The 15837-nt window shown below is 37.4% G+C and overlaps 1 protein-coding gene across 1 annotated transcript in view; it reads left to right on the top strand.

Annotated features, from left to right (window-relative positions):
- LOC136871696 (NBAS subunit of NRZ tethering complex) overlaps nucleotides 1-15837 on the top strand; it is a 297103-nt gene that overhangs the window by 106753 nt on the left and 174513 nt on the right. The window contains exons 19-20 of the mRNA XM_068227188.1: nucleotides 532-836; nucleotides 4816-5001. Of these exons, the coding sequence (XP_068083289.1) occupies nucleotides 532-836; nucleotides 4816-5001 (491 nt within the window). The remainder of the gene's footprint in view (nucleotides 1-531; nucleotides 837-4815; nucleotides 5002-15837) is intronic.

Here is a 15837-nt window from a genome sequence, read left to right on the forward strand (position 1 = left end):
TCTTTCTGTCCACTCGAAGTTCTTCTAGGTGTTGAACAAGGTCTGCCTTGTCTACAGAGTCATATGCTTTCTTCAGGTCCACGAAGGTGACTAACGCGTTGTTGCTTCTGTGGATCTTTAGAATCATCTTCAGATTCCATATCTGTTCAGCACACAAATGTCCTTTCCTAAAACCAGCTTATTATTAATATTATTATTATTATTATTATTAATTTGTGAAACATACCATTCAAATATAGTCATTGTATGATTTCACTTGTTCTTACATCTTATAGCTTTATTAATCAATAAAACAAAGTGGATTTAAACTTTTCCCATGTACTGGATTGTTTTTTCTTGGTTGTGCTTGTTAGGCAAAGTTTCAGCAGCTGTTGTATTGCCTATTGTGCATTCATAGAAATTTCTTGCCGTAACAGCTGGACTCGAAAGAACCTGTTGGATACTTACATGGAATTTCACTGGTGATGTATTGAAATTAATCTCTTTAATTGACATGGTAATATAATGGTAATTGTTGATTCTCATTCACAGACTGTGAAGAGCACATTTGTAGAAGATATGAAGCACATCTTATTACCGTTCTTAGTTCGCTGTGAACGAAATTCTTCAGGAAGCAAGATGCAAGTGCTTAAAAGCTATCTTCTGGATCTCAGCACCAAGGATCTTGCTATGCCATTGTGTCTCTTTGAACATCTCCGCTCAGAGCAACCCAATGCCTTGGCCCTCTGGGAAGATGCTGTGAGTTTGGCACTTGACTGTGTCTACACGTACCCTAATGCTGACCAGTTGGACTATGCTGTCAAAATCCTGAATTGTATTTCAGAAAGAGCATATAGGTAAGTCTTTTGAGTATTAAATTAATAAGAAATGAATCCTTAATACATTTTTGGGATAGAGAGTTTGTTTTTGCTGTGGACTGATATTTTAAACATGAAATGAGAGGATCAGAGTCTTTGTTCTAGTAGAACAATCAAGGTTGGTTGTGATTCACTTCTTAGGAAGAAGAGCAAAGTCTTCACAAAACTTAAGTTCGTCTACAGTTTGTCTCATTTCACATGACATTAAAAATAACTGTATATTTGCCATCACACTGTTAATTGCTTGGAATGTATCTTAATATTTTTTTTCTAGACTTGAGAGTATTAACATTACTGTATATTAATTGCTGGATGCACAAGAATGAATTCAAAATTGAAATTCATGTTCATAGGAAATAAGTAGAGAGCAGCAACATACCCTATAAGTACAAATAGGTAGGGTAGTCATAAAAGAAACAACACACCTAAAACTTTTGGCTGCAGCCTTCATCAGTAGAGGATGGAGGAAGAATGGTTGTGACCATTGTTGAAAAGTTCTTTCATCATACATATACAGGCACTACTCACCTTCCATTTGTATTTTCTTTAGTTGTTTTGACACAGTCTCTTCTTTCATCCATTCAAGTCTGTTTATATTAAATGTCCGGCTCCATGGCTGGCCTTTGGTGACAGGAGTCCCAGGTTTGATTCCTGGCAGGGTCAGGAATTTTAACCTTAATTGGTTACTTTCGCTGGCACAGGAGCTGGGTACAAGTGCCGCCTTCATCATCATATCATCCTCATCACGATGCGCAGGTTGCTTACGGGAGTCATATCAAAAGACCTGCATCTGGTGAGCCAAACTTGTCCTCGGACACTCCTGGCACTGAAAGCCATACGCCATTTCATCTTAAGTTAAATGTTACTGAAAACAAAAGCACGTATACAGCATGTGGCAGAATATGAGTCAATTGGTTGATGTTCTTTATTGTCTTCATGCACTTTCACAGTATATTTGGTTAACAAGACATTTTGTTTTCAACACTGCAAGTCGTCACTGCCGGGACAAAAGCTCCTATGTGAAATATTTTAGCTGTGGCCAGTAAGGTTCTGTCATCTAAGGTGCAATATTGTCAAGATATTCTCGCTCTTCATAATGTATGTGCTGTGGGTCAGTATATCTCCAAAATATTATCACATAGTAGGTTTTGTCCCGGCAACGATGAAATATTTATTGTAATATGTTTCTAGAGAGTGCGTGTGGAGTATAGTTGTCCTATTCACTTGGTTAACATTCGGCTTGTCAGATGTGAGCGGTCTGTCTTTGTTATTGCTGCCAGGCTTAGTGGCTCAGACGGTTGAGGTGTTGGCCTTCTGACTCCAACTTGGTATGTTCGATCCTGGCTCAGTTTGATGGTATTTGAAGGTGCTCAAATACATCAGTCTCATGTCCATGGATTTACTGGCGTGTAAAATAATGTCTACAAAATTAAATTCTGGCACCTCAATGTCTCTGTAAATCCTAACAGTAGTTAGTGGGATTTGAATCCAATAACATTCTTCTTATTCTTCTCCTTTGTTATTGATCGCTGCCAACATTCAACAGCTGTCAACCATAAACAGTGCATAACCTAAGCATTGCATAGTTTAATGATGTTGATACGTCCCTAATGTATTAATTTCATTGACCTGTCTCAGTCTCAACCTTGGCTTTGACAATATGAAAGTCACTGAGATATAAGCGATTTTATGTAGTAATGCCATTCCTTATGCAGCCAGTCCCTGTTATGAATGGTGTGAAAATATTGCTCATATGGTCGGTTGGTGCATGCATTTCAGTGGGCTTGGCAGAATGATACGTAATAGCAACTTCTGGCTCAGTGTGGAAAGCAACGGGAAACTACCTCGCTCCTCATTTTCCTAGTATGCCTTTTCAGTGACACCTAGGCTATCTATGACAGCTGTTGGTGGAGCTGTAGAGCATCAACCAGCCTTCTGGCTGAATACCCAACATACATAATGTGTTAATACATCAGAAATGAAGAAGAGCTGTTGTCATTGTTAGGCGACAATAAAACAGGGGATGAAGTACTGTATGGTGCGATTAGCTCATTGGCTTAGATGCTGGCTTCCCACATGGAAAGCTAAGGTTTGAATCCTGGTCAATCCTGGGTTGAGGTTTTCATCCCAAAAATCATGTTGCGTTAGGAGGGGCATCCAGCCTTAAATCCCCGGTAGGAAAAAAAAAAAAAGCCTGAGTAGCTCAAGCGACCTCAGAAATAACTGCAATAAGATGAAGAAAGAAGTTTTATTATATACTATACATGCTTAATATTCATTAAGACTTAAATTAGTTGTCCTTAGTGTTACTGTCTCTATGGCGTGAGGTTTTTCAGTTTGTCAAAACTTCGTGCAAAAAGCTAGTGCCTGTATGGGGAGTCCTTGTGGTTCTAAAGAACAGTCAGTCCATTGACATATACATTATTGGCAGCATGATGGAGAGCGACAACCAAAAACTACAGTGTACGCTGATGTTAACCTAATGAATGGGATGATTGTATTTCACTTCACGAAATGTGGAGTATTATTAAATGGATTACATTTTAAAGCATGCTCAACATCATCATGGTGTGCCTTGCGTAGTCTCCATTTTTGTTTATATTGTGAACTGAGTTGATGAGTGTGAAATGGAAGGTAGTTCGGATGCTATTTTGTAATATAACAAGCTCACAGATTCCTTTTTAATACCAAGTCTCCTAATGGAAACAAATTTTTGCAGGCTGTGAACAGCACTGATAACCTGCCTGATTTCAAAAGATCTATATTATATATGTTTCTGAAAGAATTTGTGTTCATTATCTGGAATAAGATTGTTGACTGAGGATGCGGCAGTGTTGCATACAATAAATTTGATTGTGATTCGGTATAGACAATTTACAGTAGAATAGAAAAATGTTAATATATTGTCTGCCTAGTCGGTATCAGTACAACTACCTTTATTTACAGTGTTTAAATTATGTAACAATTTTGCTACTATTATTAAATGGTTAAATTGTTGACTAGGTAGACAATTATATTACCATTTTTCTATTTTGTATTGCAGTGCAAGCTACATGCTATATACAGAAAATTAGACATTTCAGGAGAGAGCTTTGAGGTTTAAAAGGTTGTTCCTTTTATTTTGTAAGCAATTTTTGAGGCAATAAATAGTATGTAATCTAACCTCGATTAAAATACTAAATGTTTTTACCAATTGCCAACAGAAATGAAACAACAGGAGTTACTTCATGCAAATTTTAAAAATGTGTGCACTATTGCTAAAGTATTATTTATTTAGAAAAAATAAGGCAAAATACAGAGTCACAATAATTTGTTATTGCAAGCTACATGCTGTGACAACTGTTAGCAAAAAGTACAAGAAGTAAGAAATTAGACAGTTCAGGAGATATCATTGAGAGTTAACAGTTTTTTCCTTGCATTTAGTAAGCTATTTTGTGGCACTAAATAGTATGTGATCTAAGTGTGAATAAAATGTGAAATATTTTTACCTACTGTGGATGGAAACAGAATATAGCAGTTATTTCACACAAATTTGGAAATATGTCTTGTTGTTAAATACTGTTTATTTAGAAAATTGAGCACAAAATACAGAGTTAGAATAATTTGTTCTTACATTACCACATGCTGTGACAGCAGTGATCAGTTGCCTGTTGGATGCGGTATATGGCAGGAAATGTGGATTGATATTTTATTTTCTTCTTTTAAACTGCAAACAGGTCTGTCAATTGTTCTCCATTTTATAACTTTACAGTGTTAAATTCTTGTCATATGTCTTTATTTTTCACTTCTCCTTTTCTTCTGTAGCGTGCTTCTTGTTAATTTCACTTCTGCTGCCTATATTTGACTTTTTTCCTCTGCCATGCATAAGTTGTGAGATATTGACAATAGTGTGTAATGAGTGTACCTGTGAATATTAATTTGTTCTGATTTTCCCTGTAATATATTTTTCTGTCAACAGTCCAGTCCATCGCATTAGTAGTTCATTACATGGACGTATAAAAGAATTGGAATGTGATCTTCATGCTGCAAGTATCTTGAAGGAAAATGGCATACCCAAGCCTGTAGCATATGTTCGAGACTGCAAGTCCCATGCGACTACTGTGCAACAACTTCTTATCAAACTTGCTCGAACTGTTGCCAGACAGTGAGTAAATTTGTATTTATTTTCCTTGTTTTATTTAATTGAAATATGCATTTTTAACAGGCTGGTTTAATGTACAGGGCCTCTCTTACAAACCCAGACCGAGCACACGGTGTTTTGTACTCTGTGCTACAGCAGCTTCCTCAGCCCAACTTACGTCGCACACAGCCGCCTTGGTTTAAGCATGTGTACAGTCTTATATTAAATCTTCCCTTATAAAAGATGCTGGAAGTGTCATCCTTCATAATGAGGAACTTTATAAACACCATTAGGATTTTCTGCACACCAGTAGCGAGAGTATGACTGTTCACACGACCATTAAGATCATCTTCATCTGAAAAGAACACAAGCTATGGGTCGAATAAATGATCATTCAGTGATGCAAGATACCACTCACAATATCTCACTCATGTAGATGGATCAACAGGTTTTAAACAATGGTCCCGTGTAAACCTGTATGGTTTGATGTGTAACAGCTTTGTAGCTCTGTGTGCAGAAGAAACCAAAACCTCTACTTGTGCTAATTTTGTGAGTAATTTATTTGGTGAAAGTTTGAGACCAATGTCGTCTAGCTTTTCCTCTCTTAAAACTGTTGTGTGTGCGCATGTTTTTTATTGAACACTGAGCCGGTAGTTTCAAATTAATTTACAATTACGTGAATCTGTGCTCATGGAGGCGGCACTTCACTAGGAAATTGATGAACAAATGCATCGCGTCTCTGTCGAGCCAACCCGTACTTAAAATAACTTTTACATACAAAAATACGGTGTTGCAATGATTGATAACTGTCTCACCATGTTAGCAGCTGAGATTCAGCCTGGCTACTGGTGGTAGTTCAAACACGTGGATACTCCTTTCAAGGTGAAAAACTGTGCACGCGCTTCCTGTACAGCTGCTTTGGTCTCGGAGAGTAGAAACGCCACTGGACGGTCTGGGTGTATAAGAGAGTCCCTGTATACACTTTCAAATTCAGCAGTCATATCTCGGGTGGTTTGACGTACACACATATGGATTCTGTTAGCCGTGTTGGAAATTTTCACTTTCCTGCCATCTGTTAGCTGTCCATGCAAACTGCAAACTGTTAGTACAGTTCAAATTGTAATGTGCGTGTCCTGAGTGAATTTTCTTTCAATGGTATTGTGTCATTCGGTAGCCCATAAAAGAAGTTATTTTATCAAGTTCACTTTGCTGCCCTTTGACTGGTATGGCACGCACATCACGAGGTTTACACTTGTCTGAGACAAGTTTAGTGAAGAGAATTGTCTTGCCAGTTACCCCACTACACTAATGAGGAGACCGTACAGCCAGTGTCTTGATGATAATTGTTGGATGGTGGTAAATAACCTGATTCCCAAAGGTGACTAACTGCTTTGAGTGGATAAGTTTCTTTAGGTGAGGTGATGATCCTGTCAGTGTTGGATATAACACTGGAACCCACCAAGCTGCATCTGACACCAGGTTAGGGGTGGCTGCATAAGGCAAAGAATGGAGAGGGGATAATAACCAACAAGATCTGATATGAGTATGTAGGTAAGATGGACTACATAAGTGATCGAATAATAATAAAAAAGATACAGTTAAAGACAGATAATGGAGTAAAGGATTTCACCCAAGTATATGTGTGTGCTGTCCAGACTGGATGCAAAGGAGATGATATGGAAATATTTGTGGAGATGCTGGTGAGAGAAATAATGGATGTGAAAGTGACTGTCATGGGAGACTTTAATGCACTGTTGAGATGGAAGAAGTAATTGGACCTTTTGGATAGGAAAGATGAATGAAAAAGGAGAGAAATTGGTAGATTTTTTGTGTGAAAAATGGCTTAAGTGTGGGCAATAGATGGTTGAGTTCAGGAAGTAGAATGGTAGAAAGATTACAAGATATGAATGGGGAAACAGAAAGACAAAGATTATTGAAAATTATGGAAAGAAAATCAGTGTTGAAAAGAGAAAGAGAATGGCAGTGACTAGAGGAGGAAGGGAAGTAAAGGAGCGATGTTGAAATTAAGCAGTTTGCTTTCTCTTGACCTGTCTTTACCGGTTCACCTAAAAAATAAGGTAACTTACTCTTTGTCTTACCCTTGGAGTTATTTTGTAAGTGTTTCTTTTTTTCTATTTATTTAAACTATGAAATACTGTAACACCTTGTCATTTTATGAAATTTATCATTATAATAAAACTTATCTATTTTTGAAATGAAACAAAATGTGAAAAATCTTGTTGTGTAGGAAAGTACCATTGTCAGAGTGCAATGTGATAGCTGTGGTTGCATTTCTGTAACATTTGCCATAACTTGCAATAATGTTTACTTTTTCTTCAGTAATGAAGACTGGTATGTCAACTACAAAAATCAAACGTAACAAAAACCACCAAAATGGGGTTCAATGAATCACTGCACCATCCAAAAAAGTAAACAAATATCACTTTCAACACAAAGTTACATTTAAAAAAGTGGATATGTATATATGTTGTTTGTAGCAAAATGAAAACTAAAGATACAATTAGCAATAACTGACTTGGTTTCACTTTTCGAAATCTCATACCTTCAGAAGTACTTAGACAGTGCAGACACTGTTCCTGACATTACGCAACATGTGTAGTACTGGGCTAAGAGTTAGGGTTGCTTGCAATGTCCCTGAAGCCTGCAGCAAACAAACCAGTATCAGTACAGCATGTTCTACTGCTTGGTATCCTAGTGCCTTCTGCTTTGGTCTGCTGTACTGCTGTCAGTGTCAGACAGGGAAATATTACATACTGTAATGCATTTCACGTATGTTTTGTATATTACTATCTATAGTGATTCATTGAACCCCATTTTGGTGGTTTTTGTTACGTTTGATTTTTGTAGTTGACATACCAGTCTTCATTACTGAAGAAAAAGTAAACATTATTGCAAGTTATGGCAAATGTTACAGAAATGCAACCACAGCTATCACATTGCACTCTGAACGCTACCTAAATCGACAGCGTCCTTCACTTTGTACCATTACCAACAGCTGCACAAGTCTCATAGATACAGTCTATGTATTTCAGACGGTTTGAGGTTTAGAAAAGTAAAACCAAGTCTGTTATCACCAAGTGCACATCTAGTTTTTGGTTTGCTAGACAAAACATACATGTTCCATTTACTAAAAACTGTAACTTTGTGTTAAAAGTTATATTTGTGTAATTTTTTGGATTGTGCATACCTTTTCAGAGGATATAAACTTCATGGTCTTGATCCGATTGAATTGTGATCACAGTAATAATTATTAAATTAATGTTGTATGGTCCACTTTTTCAATACTATATTATGCAATATTATTGAATTACATTACTAAACTAGGGATAGTTTCGGCCTTGGCTGGCCGTCTTCAGCCGTAATGTAATACATCTAACGACTAAACAAATGTAAAAACACACAATTAACAAGAAAACTAATGTACAAAACACACAATTAACATTAAAATCTGGGATGAACTAAGTGTAAAATCTAAAAATAAATTAGGCTCTAAATTCTTAGCATGTGGAGTATGCTCATCATCCAGACTCTTTCTTTTATTGATATTCATAGAATTGTTAGTTCAGTCATTGCCAATCATTACAATTTCAATTGCAAAACGGGAACTGGTAAATATTGATTCTGTAGTCAAATCATCAATCACCAAATCTACTTGAGTGGTGTTAACAGTATGCAAGCCACTGGAAGTCACTGTAAATAACCACCAGCTGACGCAGAACTACTAGATGGTGTTTCCACATCAACCAACGTGAATAAAATGAAATATTCCTGTAGTGCTTGTTAAAATCATGCTGAAAGCTGTTGGACATTGTCAGGATGGCACGTGAAGGTATGGTTAAAACTGACACATTCTTAATTTGTGGCTGGTATAAGTTTGAAATTCATTGTGGTGTCCATGAAGTTAACCTGAATAAATGATAGATAAAATTAATAGAAGGAGAGCGAGAGCATGTTAGACAAATGGCATAGGTTATATGAGACTTACCTCTCATTGCAGCATGTGGTGCATGGTGTGTTGTTGTGTGCCTCATACTAACAGTTGTGAAACAACAAAGAAACAACAAACCCTAGAGAAAAAGCTGCAAACGGTAAAGAGCAGCGTACAACAGCCTGGTGTACCGAGCCTTCAATAGCTAAATCTAATGGATACAACAGTTTCTTTATTGAAAAAATAATCAGTAAATATAAATATCACCCCTCTATCACTTTGAAAAACTAAACAACTCCTCTATCTTTAAATTTACAAAGTCACCAACATCTTTAAAAAGCATGAAGGTCTTACATAATGCCACATCCATAAACAAGTTCAATATTTTTTCAAAATCATTAGTGATCTTCTAATTCCCATTTTTAGAAATGTCAAACCACCAAGTCCTAATTCAGTTTTTCATAATATTCACAGCACCTTTCCTCAGCAGCCATCTCTTTTCCCACATCATTCGGCCCCGCCTTAATTCCCCCCTTCCCCTCCCCCTCTCCTTTCACAACCTCTCCCCTTGCCCCACCCCCTCGCCCCTTGCCCACACTCCTTCCTTTTCCTTTGAATCTCACAACCGTTAGTATGAGGCGCACAATACATCATGCACCACATGCCGCAACGAGAGGTAAGTCCCATATATTGTATGCCATTTGTCTAACATGCTCTCGCTCTCCTTCTATTAATTTTATCTTTCATTTATTCAGTTAACTTCATGGACACTGCAGTGAATTGCGAATTTATACCAGCCACAAATTAAGAAAGTGTCAGTTTTAATCATATTTTCATGTGCCGTCCTGACAGTGTCCAACAGCATTTCAGCATGATTTTAACAAGCACTACAGGAATATTTCATTTTATTCACGTTGGTCGATGTGGAAACACCATCTAGCAGTTCTGCGTCAGCTGGTGGTTGTTTACAGTGGCATCCAGTGGCTTGCATACTGCTAACACCACTCAAGTAGATTTGGTGATTGATGATCTGACTACAGAATCAACATTTACCAGTTCCCGTTTTGCAATTGAAATTGTAATGATTGGCAGTGCTGGAACTAACAATTCTATGAATATCAATCATAGCCAACTACAATTACAAGCCGGAGTCATGTAAGTTTGGCAACATCCAGTGGAGGCCAAGGTGAAAGCGCGGGATCTATCCGTTTATGTTGATGTCTAGTGAACTTCGTCTTGTGTTTCTTTTTTCACAGATAGGTTTGAGTGTATATAACATGATAAGTGATAGATTAAGCATATGTAGAGCCTATTATCGAAATAATGTGAAGGCTAAGCAGGGCTGAGTAGCTTGGACTGAGTAGCTTAGCCCAGCTAAGTCTGGTGGTATTTGAAGGTGCTCAAATACATCAGCCTCCTGTAGGTAGATTTACTGGTACCTAAAAGAACTCCTGAGGGACTAAATTCTGGTACCTCGGCGTAAAACCGTAAAAGTAGTTAGTGGGACGTAAAGCAAATAACATTATTATTATTATTATTATTATTATTATTATTATTATTATTATTATTATTATTATTATTATTATTATTATTATTATTATTATCATCATCATCATCATCATCATCATCATTATTATTTGCACTAAAAGGAAGAAGAGTTAGACCCTACTCAGAAAGTTTTGTTTGGAACTGTGAAAGAAAATTAAGCACTTAGAAAGAAGGTTTAGTCAGTAGGTACTTACAGATTATTGGTTGTAACTTCAATGGTACTGCATTTCAAGTCATAGAAAGTGAGATGAAAATAAGGATTAAGGGTGTTCTAGGGTTGCAGAGGTGGTGCTGATGGTATGGAAAAGTGAGGCTTGGCTGTAGCCAATTAGAAATGTCTGATTCCATCAAAACAGATGTTATTGGGCTCAATATGGAAGTAGTAAACAAGTTACTCACATTATTTTATCATGTGATTTTTATTTGGTGGGCTTTTGAGATGTCTGGGGTAATATGATATACACTAAGGACAATATCCTGAAGGATAAGCTGTGACACTTGTTTAGGTCTCCTGCAAAGTAATGTAACAGGTGATCCGTATTTTGAAGAACTTCAGAGAGGTGGGTTAGTGGTGCCATCACATTGTGTTGTGTGTGTCTGCAGAACAGTGGTATACGAAGACTACCTGGATTGTGAAAATTATAAATTATTTCTGTTCTCTCTAATCTCTGTCCTGAGCTACTTTAAGAAGAGAGGACAGTCAACAGTTCTGGTTTGAACGCCGTCATTGTGGGCTTAACAATAATGTGTGATAGATTGTTTATTGTCTACATTTTCCAATGTCGTGTTAAATAAGTGCTGAAAGCAAATGAAGAACACGAGTTATGTCAGCAGTGAGGATAAAAACTCTAAGCGGAGGAAGCTGTCAACGCTCCACAATAATTGAGCTTGTGAGTACTGTTCAAGTGTTTTGTTTTTATTCATGTAAAATGTGTATTTCTAACTGCAGTGAATGCATTTACTGATGTTTGTGTTTCTTAGTACCATTTTACGAAGAGTGTGCATTTATCATAATCATCGTGTTGGTCTAAATGTAGTGAATATGGGTGAAGTCATTCTAAATCGGACACGCCCCCTTTTCTCTCGGCCTCCTCTTGACAGATAGATACAGCGTTGCCAAGCTACCTTCTGGCTTTAACTGTAGATGGCTCTGATATCAATGGAGGAAAGGGAACCAGGGTAGAATGTTATCCAGGAATTAGGTTGAGGCGGATGTTGAGGAAAGTAGAAGAGAGGGAGGAGGGGAAGGAGAAGGTGGTAGTGTTTCACGTTGGTACCAACAACGTAAGGCAAGCTGATATAAGTACCAACATAGTTGGAGATGTGTGGGATCTGTTAAGTGCACCACGGGTGAAGTTTAAGAAAGCGGAGATTGTTATTAGTGGAATACTGTGTAGGAGGGATACTGACTGGAGGGTGATTGGGGATTTAAATGAGACTATGGAGTGGGTATGTGGGAAAATGGGAGTGAAATTTCTAGATCCTAATGGGTGGGTAGGAGATAGGGATCTGCGCTCGGATGGCCTTCATTTAAACCGCAGTGGTACGTATAAGTTAGGAAATTTGTTTGGAAGGGTAATAGGGAGGTACATTCAGGGAAACGGGATGGCCTAGGGAGCGGTGATAAGGGAACAGGGAACTGGAAATCAAGTAGGGATGACATAAAATTGTTAGTGTTGCACTGTAGAAGTATTGTAAAGAAAGGAATAGAATTAAGTAATTTAATAGTAGGAGTTGAATCATGGCTGAGAAATGATATAATGGATGCAGAAATTTTCTCACGGCACTGGAGTGTGTATCGTAGAGATAGGATAGGAATGGTGGGAGGGGGGTGTTCATTCTGGTGAAAGAAGAATTTGTAAGCTACGAAAAAGTTAAAGATGAGACACATGAAATTCTAGGTGTAAGGCTCATTTCTAAAGATAATAGGCAACTTGATATATTTGGAGTGTACAGATCGGGAAAGGGTAGCACTAAGAAGATGTACAATATTATAGGGAAGGATCCACCTTTCAATACTCCGTAGTAAAAAGTAGTTACAACCTGTTTATTGGGACCGGTTTCAACACATTTCAAGTGTCATCATCAGCCAATTAGCGAAGATCTTAAAACAACTAATATATTGAACACAGGCAAAATATTAACATTGTATCATATTGTAGCAATTCAGTTAATGTTCAACTGAATTGCTACAATATGATACAATGTTAATATTTTGCCTGTGTTCAATATATTAGTTGTTTTAAGATCTTCGCTAATTGGCTGATGATGACACTTGAAATGTGTTGAAACCGGTCCCAATAAACAGGTTGTAACTACTTTTTACTACGGAGTATTGAAAGGTGGATCCTTCCCTATAATATTGTACATCTTCTTATTTCTCTATTCAATACGGAACAATCATGAAGTTTTTAACTTAAAAAAAAGGGTAGCACTAACGCGGATTCAGAATTATTTGATAGGATAGTCAGCTATGTGGGAAATGACATGGAAAGAAATGTGAATGTAGCGGGAGATCTGAATTTGCCAGATGTAAATTGGGAAGGAAATGTGAACGACAGGAAGCATGACCAACAAATGGCAAATAAGTTAATATGGGAAGGACAGCTGATTCAGAAAGTGATGGAACCAACCAGAGGGAAAAATATCCTGGATGTCATGCTGATAAAACCAGATGAGCTCTATAGGGAAACTGAAGTAATAGATGGTATTAGTGATCATGAAGCTGTTTTTGTGGTAGTTAAAAATAAATGTGATAGAAAGGAAGGTCTTAAAAGTAGGACTGTTAGGCAGTACCATATGGCTGATAAAGCAGGCATGAGGCAGTTTCTAAAAAGTAACTATGATTGGTGGAAAACGGTAAATAAAAATGTAAACAGACTCTGGGATGGGTTTAAAGAAATTGTTGAGGAATGCGAAAACAGGTTTGTACCTTTAAGGGTGGTAAGGAATGGTAAAGACCCACCTTATTATAATAGAGAAATAAAGAGACTAAGAAGGAGGTGCAGACTGGAAAGAAATAGAGTTAGAAATGGCTGTGGAAGTAAGGAGAAATTGAAGGAACTTACTAGAAAATTGAATCTAGCAAAGAAGGCAGCTAAGGATAACATGATGGCAAGCATAATTGGTAGTCATACAAATTTTAGTGAAAAATGGAAGGGTATGTATAGGTATTTTAAGGCAGAAACAGGTTCCAAGAAGGACATTCCAGGAATAATTAATGAACAAGGGGAGTGTATATGTGAGGATCTTCAGAAGGCAGAAGTATTCAGTCAGCAGTATGTAAAGATTGTTGGTTACAAGGATAATGTCGAGATAGAGGAGGAGACTAAGGCCAAAGAAGTAATAAAATTTACATATGATAACAATGACATTTACAGTAAGATACAAAAGTTGAAAACTAGAAAAGCGGCTGGAATTGATCAGATTTCTGGGGATATACTAAAGACAATGGGTTGGGATATAGTACCATATCTGAAGTACTTATTTGATTATTGTTTGGTTGGAGGACCTATACCAGATGAATGGAGAGTTGCTATAGTAGCCCCTGTGTATAAAAGAAAGGGTGATAGACATAAAGCTGAAAATTAGAGGCCAGTAAGTTTGACATGCATTGTATGTAAGCTTTGGGAAGGCATTCTTTCTGATTATATTAGACATGTTTGTGAAATTAATAACTGGTTCGATAGAAGGCAATTCGGTTTTAGGAAAGGTTATTCCACTGAAGCTCAACTTGTAGGATTCCAGCAAGATATAGCAGATATCTTGGATTCTGGAGGTCAAATGGACTGTATCGCGATTGACCTGTCTAAAGCATTTGATAGGGTGGATCATGGGAGACTACTGGCAAAAATGAGTGCAATTTGACTAGACAAAAGAGTGACTGAATGGGTTGCTATATTTCTAGAAAATAGATCTCAGAGAGTTAGAGTAGGTGAACCTTTGTCTGACCCTGTAATAGTTGAGTGGGGAGTTCCTCAGGGCAGTGTTATCGGACCTTTATGTTTTCTTATATATATAAATGATATGAGTAAAGGAGTGGAATCGGAGGTAAGGCTTTTTGCGGATGATGTTATTCTCTATAGAGTGATAAATAAGTTACAAGATTGTGAGCAACTGCAACGTGACCTCGAAAATGTTGTGAGATGGACAGCAGGCAATGGTATGTTGATAAACGGGGTTAAAAGTCAGGTTGTGAGTTTCACAAATAGGAAAAGTCCTCTCAGTTTTAATTACTGCGTTGATGGGGTGAAAGTTCCTTTTGGGGATCATTGGAAGTATCTAGGTGTTAATATAAGGAAAGATCTTCATTGGGGTAATCACATAAATGGGATTGTAAATAAAGGGTACCGATCTCTGCACATGGTTATGAGGGTGTTTAGGGGTTGTAGTAAGGATGTAAAGGAGAGGGCATATAAGTCTCTGGTAAGACCCCAACTAGAGTATGGTTCCAGTGTATGGGACCCTCACCAGGATTACCTCATTCAAGAACTGGAAAAAATCCAAAGAAAAGCAGCTCGATTTGTTCTGAGTGATTTCTGACAAAAGAGTAGCGTTACAAAAATGTTGCAATGTTTGGGTTGGGAAGAATTGAGAGAAAGAAGAAGAGCTGCTCGACTAAGTGGTATGTTCCGAGCTGTCAGCGGAGAGATGGCGTGGAATGACATTAGTAGACTAATAAGTTTGAATGGCATTTATAAAAGTAGGAAAGATCACAATATGAAGATAAAGTTGGAATTCAAGAGGACAAACTGGGGCAAATATTCATTTATAGGAAGGGGAGTTAGGGATTGGAATAACTTACCAAGGGAGATGTTCATTACATTTCCAATTTCTTTGAAATCATTTCGGAAAAGGCTAGGAAAGCAACAGATAGGGAATCTGCCACCTGGGCGACTGCCCTAAATGCAGATCAGTATTGATTGATTGATTGACAATACAAGAAAGAGTGTGGACGATAAGCATTCTGCAGATGCTAAGAATTTAGAGCCTAATTTATTTTTAGATTTTACACTTAGTTCATCCCAGATTTTAATGTTAATTGTGTGTTTTGTACATTAGTTTTCATGTTAATTGTGTATTTTTATATTTGTTTAGTCATTAGATGTATTACATTAAGGCTGAAGATGGCCAGCCAAGGCCGAAACTAGTCCCTAGTTTAGTAATGTAATTCAATAATATTGCATAATTTAGTATTGAAAAGGTGGACCAAACGACATTAATTTAATAATTATTATTGTGCATACCTTTCTCGAGTTTCCATGGCTCAGGTGGCAGTGTGCCGGCCTCTCACCGCTAGGTTCCTTGGTTCAAATCCTGGTCACTCCATGTGAAATTTGTGCTGGACAAAGCAGAGGCGGGAC

Source organism: Anabrus simplex, chromosome 4 (assembly GCF_040414725.1).
Source record: "Anabrus simplex isolate iqAnaSimp1 chromosome 4, ASM4041472v1, whole genome shotgun sequence".
Taxonomy (NCBI): Eukaryota; Metazoa; Arthropoda; class Insecta; order Orthoptera; family Tettigoniidae; genus Anabrus; species Anabrus simplex.